Source organism: Limulus polyphemus, unplaced genomic scaffold (genome assembly GCF_000517525.1).
Source record: "Limulus polyphemus unplaced genomic scaffold, Limulus_polyphemus-2.1.2 Scaffold3212, whole genome shotgun sequence".
Taxonomy (NCBI): Eukaryota; Metazoa; Arthropoda; class Merostomata; order Xiphosura; family Limulidae; genus Limulus; species Limulus polyphemus.
Genome location: NW_013668822.1, coordinates 6,946 through 13,178, shown reverse-complemented (window position 1 = coordinate 13,178; position 6,233 = coordinate 6,946). Strand labels below are relative to the sequence as shown.

The following is a 6,233-nucleotide window of genomic DNA, read 5'->3' as shown; positions in this document are numbered from 1 at the left end:
CACACACACACACAGAGGAGTTTGTTGTTGTTGGACAGCACCAACATTCTTCACGTTACATTTCACACACACACACAGAGGAGTTTGTTGTTGTTGGACAGCACCAACATTCTTCACGTTACATTTCACACACACACACAGAGGAGTTTGTTGTTGTTGGACAGCACCAACATTCTTCACGTTACATTTCACACACACACACACAGAGGAGTTTGTTGTTGTTGGACAGCACCAACATTCTTCACGTTACATCTCACACAGAGAGAGGAGTTTGTTGTTGTTGGACAGCACCAACATTCATCACGTTATATCTCACACACAGTAGTTTGTTACGTAGCACGAGTGACGAGACAGTATATGCATTGTATACTCGTGTATGTGTTGTTTTACTTCAGTACGTAATTGCTATAATTAGGTATAATAATAACAATTTATAGCAAAGAGCAGACACTGGAGGTTAAGATTAGTGACAGAACATATTTTCTTTATAAAAGCTTATTAAGTTCGAAAAATAAGCAAACAAAAGGCACAGATTCACAGAGCCAGACAGTGTATAGCGCAAACAAAAAACACAGATACTCAATCAGACAGTGTATAGCGCAAACAAAAAACACAGATACTCAGAGCCAGACAGTGTATAGCGCAAACAAAAAAACACAGCTACTCAGAGCCAAACAGTGTATAGCGCAAACAAAAAAACACAGATACACAAAGCCAAACAGTGCATAGTTTCAATTGTTTTTTTTTATTCGTTTTTATTTACTTATTTATTTTTGCTATCTAAGTAACACACATATCAGAAAACTGGAGAAAAAAGATAGCAATTTCTGGTTGTTCTTTTCTAATAGACTGTGTTTGGATGTTTCAGACAGGTCACACGAAAACACAATAGTAAAATAATATTTATAATAAAATTAATTTTCTAATAAGTTCTACGGGCCTGTAACGCTGTATACATAGTTCTTGCCCGTGCCGTTAGGTGGAGAAAACGTATTTGATTTGTAAATTGTTTAAACAATTTTCTAATAAGTTTTACGGGCCTGTAACGCTGTATACATAGTTCTTGCCCGTGCCGTTAGGTGGAGAAAACGTATTTGATTTTATTAAATTCCCAAGTCCCTTCATAATGTGTGTATCAACTCATAGATCAAAGCTCTATTTAGATCAGATTACAGTAATAAAAGGAAAACAAAACTCACCTTCGAATGGATCAGTTAAAGATCATCCTCCTTTGATCTTGGTAAAAGCCCCAAGCGACAATGAAGCATGCAAGCAATCTTTAAGTGCAAGTCACTTTGAGCCTGTAGTTTCGGCATATTTGCGTTAACAAAAAAAAATCCACACAAACAATCTAAACTTTTAAAACGTCTGTCTGCTGAATATCTGATATATATATATATATATATATTGGTTCAAGAAGTCTTAATATAAAAAGGTAGACCCCTGTAAGAAGAAAAAGGATACATACTTGTGTATTAATACAACAGATTAAATCTGCCGAAAACGAGTGAAATTGAAATAGTCCTTTGATATTAATACGTAACCTCAAAAAGAAACGTAGAACAAAATTATATTTTAGTGGTTCTGATTGGTTTCTGTAGAACTTCAAAACATCACCTAAAATTGCTATTTTTATAATTTTTTCTTTTTTTACAGATAGCGAAAGTATACAAACGTATATTAAAGGAAGAAATACAGTATTTAATTCGACTAATAGTTTGTTGATAATTTCGCAACAAAAAAATGTACATGAAAATATTTTGCAAATTACTTATTTTTAGAAATATTTTTGAATCAGTTCATTAATTAATGTACGAACAGTATGTTATTACACGAATAAACCGAGAAAAAAATGAGGTTTACAAAGATGAGATACTTCGAGAAACTTAGAAATTAAAGTACGTATATTTGTAACATTTAAACAAATACAAGAAAAAGCAAGTGAGTTTATATATGAGGCATCCAATCATATACTAGTATTGATGTTACGTCACATTTATATCTGGAATATTGATTAATATGCTTTACAACTTACGTGAAAAATAAACTATTTTTCATAAGACTAATTGAAATTCATCTTATAATATATTTATATGTTTTATAGAAGTTTCTTGTAAATTTTCAGATGTCCCCTAAGAAGTGGTCGAAGAACACTTTTGGCTGGGCAAGAGCTGAAGTTTTAGGCGCATTAGTGAATGCCGTCTTTCTAATCGCACTTTGCTTTTCCATCCTAGTAGAAGCATTAAAACGGTTTTTTGATCCCGAGGAAACTCACAATCCTGTTTTGATCCTTTACGTTGGTGGCGCTGGTTTACTTGTAAATATCATCGGTTTGTTTCTATTTCACGGTAAGTAACAACATTTTACAGTTTTATTCCAACTACTTTTCTTGGCGCTGGTTTACTTGTAAATATCATCGGTTTGTTTCTATTTCACGGTAAGTAACAACATTTTACAGTTTTATTCCAACTACTTTTCTTGGCGCTGGTTTACTTGTAAATATCATCGGTTTGTTTCTATTTCACGGTAAGTAACAACATTTTACAGTTTTATTCCAACTACTTTTCTTGGCGCTGGTTTACTTGTAAATATCATCGGTTTGTTTCTATTTCACGGTAAGTAACAACATTTTACAGTTTTATTCCAACTACTTTTCTTGGTTAATATAAGAATAATTCTAGAACTTTCTTAAAAAATCATCGCGCTTTCCAGTCGTAATCCAAAGGTCATGACGGAGATTGTCTGTGGTAATACTAATCTATCAGTATCAGACAAAATCCAAAAAAGCAGATGAGAAAAATTAATTAAGAGTACAGAGTTGAGTGCTTATAGTTACACCCACAACGTCTCAACTCTTACTGCCTTTCACTGTCTGCAGCCAGTTGTGGGAAGGCAGTTACCCTTAAAGAGATGTATTAAAGTAAAAAGTAGAAATAAAATAAAGCCACTCAAAAAAAAACAATTTTAGTTACTAAACATTACCTACCATCCTCCGCTCTTAAAACTTAAATAAAAGTTCTAAAAACTCCTAACGTATCATAGTTACCACCCTAATAATTCCACCACAAATTACACCCTTTTCTCTCCACCCTTTTCTGAAAATGACATATTTTATATACAATGTCTTATACAATATTTTTTCTCCGTTGTCACATTATTCAAGTATAGCACGGGGTAACTGAGACAAGCCCAGCTACTTGAAGTTAATCTTTCCAGCCCCAGACATATTGAATAAATTTTAACGTTAAGTATTAAAGGTAGCTAACTACCTCTAGTGACGAAAATGTTTTTTTTTTTCTCATTGAATATTTATTTAGTAATATATTTTCAAATTTATTATGAAACCTTGCAAAAAAAACTATTTGCCAGTATTTATAACCATTATTTTCTAGTTTAGTTACGAATAATATTACATTATCCATAAAGAACTAACTGTTATTTCAAACAGTTAAAAATCTTTTTAATTGGGATATAATAACGCCTTTTAACATCAGACGAGGAACTACACAATTGGGGGTGGGTGGGTAGACCAAGGATGGGAAAATTAAATCCTCTTAATAATTAGCATTATTAATTTCAAGTTATTTTGAATATATTAAACTTGGTGAAAAGTACTGATTATTTATAGTGTTACGTCTCTGTTCGTTTGTTAATTTTCCGTAGAAATTATTTCCGAGAAACTTCTGCGATACAAGTCCTTTCTCAAATAAAACTAGTTTATTATTTCTCAATTCAACTTTGCAATACAGTTAATTTCCACAGTCACTTTAACTTAAACACACGCTATAATTAACAACGATTCACACGCTTTACTTACGGTCACTACCGCGCTTGACTCAATTGTCCGTCTCTGTCTCTATGCCGTCACTTTATTTGCCGGCTTATATACTAAAATAGAGGACGCGTAGAAAAGACTAGAGTTGTTGGGAACAGTCATGATCCTTCTAGAAACCCATGACGTGTTACCAGCGTCACGTGACTACCGCCGTCGTAACAACAGCAATTAGATCATCTATGTAACGAAAATTATATTTATATAACTTAGGATTTCAAACCTGTTTCGTAAATTCGTTTTCATAAAAAAATAAATACAGATTGGCCACATTTGAAGAGAAGTTAGTTCCCATTGGAATCCCCATCACAGTTTGTTTATATAGCTGTTCATTAAAGGTAATATAACTATTTTAAACACATAATGTTTTTGTACTGAATATTAGTAAGTTTGTATTTAGGAATACTTATTTCTGTGTCTATAAAATCATCGAACAGGTAATTGAAAACTTTCATTAAATCTTTTAGATCTATTTTGATATGTAATGTTATGAAATCATAAGCGGAAACAAGATTAGCCCTTAGCCCTAAGCCCTTTCAGAAACATTTAAATCATTTATACATTCCAAAACTGATATATTGTTCTTATTGATCCAAGAGCATTCATTTGCATTATTTAAACATGGTGTTTTTATTTTTTCAAACACAACATCCAGAATATTGTTAACAACAATTGATACAGATTTAGTGGCTGTGTTTAAAGAATTTGTTATAAATCTGAATTTAATGGGATTTTTAAGCAATTTAGGAATTGTATATAAAATTGGCAGAAACAGAAGAGTATACATATATATTCCATTTTTTAATGGCTTTCTCTATATTAGTTATAATGTTATTTTTATTTAAAGTACTTTTGTTAAATGTACTTGTATTGTTAATTTCTTTAATAAGAATTTGAGCATACAGTTTTTTTACAAATAAAACCCGAAGTTGCAACCTGCCTTATCAGTAGAATTGATAATAAATTGTCCTTGTATCTTTTTTTATTTTATTTTTAAAAAAGCCCCCAAGTGGCACAACGATACGTCTGCGGGCTAATAATGCTAGAATCTAGGTTTCGATACCCGTGGTGGGCAGAGCACAGATAGCCCATTATGTATCTTTGTGCTTTATTACAAACAAACAAACAGTTTTTAAAAACATGAAAAGAACTATCAGTTTTATATTGAGCAAGGTTTAAATTTATTAAACGGTATTTTTTATATAATTCATCAAATACAGTTTCTATTGAAAAAAGAAACATGGAGGATAGTAGGTATTCTTACTTATATTGATAATATAATTATCAATATTTTTTCCTGATTTTTCAATGTTGTTTGCAATTCTCTACTTTTACTGATCTCTAAATTACCTGTAACTATATTAAATCCTTCAATAAACTTTTTGTAATTGAAGATAGGAGGACCTATAGGTTTATTATATTTAAAACTAACTATATGCTGCTCTGATTTAATAAGGAAAATAGTTTTTTGGACACTTTGATGAATCAAGGAAGGTAGAGCTAAGTCATCATATATGCTATACTTAAAATCTATAGCTATTAGGTCGTCAAGAAATTAATGTCGCGTTTTGGAACACTTTCATTAACCCTCCCCCCAAAAAAACGTACATCACCTATAATAGTTAAACGAATCGCCTGAACGTCACGTTAGTGTAGCCTGTATAATGTGTAAAGTTTAGTATACTCTAATCCCTTATAGTGATGGTACACGACGATACACACATTCGGCATGTAATGCTGTTTGAATACAAGAAGGGAAACAACGTCTCTGTAGCCACAAAGAATATCAAAGAAGTTTATGAAATGTTTTGAACGTTCGTATGTGTCAACGATGGGTGAGAAAATTTCGTTCAGGTGACTTTAGCCTTTAGAACTGTGATGACAGCGGCCGACATGTTGGAATTGATATTGATGCACTGAAGACGCTTTTTGAGTCTAACCCAAGACAACACGCTTGTGAAATGGCCCTAAAATTGCATTTCTCTCATGAAATATGAGGTTTGGGAATATGGGTTTGGGTGTCTCACAAACTCTCCGATGATCATAGTTTCCAACGTGTAAACCTTACTTCGTCTCTTCTTTCGCGAATGGGCATGAACCATTTTTGGACAGAATTGTCACCGGTGATGAAAAAATGGATTCTATATGCGAATATTAAACGCCAAAAACAATGGCTCAGTCCTATAGATAAACCACTTCGACCCCAAAACCTGGCCTCCATCAAAGGAGTAATTCATTTCGAACTCTTGAATCCACAGCGAACTGTCAATGCAGAAATCTATAGTCAGCAACTGGAACGTTTAAGTCAAGTCTTTAATCAGAAACGCCCTTCTCTCGTCAATCGGAAAGGTGTTCTTCTCCACGACAATGCATGTCCACATGTGGCACGTTCGTAGCAAAG

At 32.8% G+C, this 6,233-nt stretch overlaps 1 protein-coding gene across 1 annotated transcript in view; it reads left to right on the top strand.

The window, feature by feature from the left end:
* Nucleotides 1-6,233, top strand: part of LOC106468906 (zinc/cadmium resistance protein-like) — a gene marked incomplete at its 3' end in the record, with an annotated part of 13,070 nt that overhangs the window by 888 nt on the left and 5,949 nt on the right. The window contains exon 2 of the mRNA XM_022397305.1: nucleotides 2,126-2,348. Coding sequence (XP_022253013.1) covers nucleotides 2,126-2,348 — 223 coding nt within the window. The remainder of the gene's footprint in view (nucleotides 1-2,125; nucleotides 2,349-6,233) is intronic.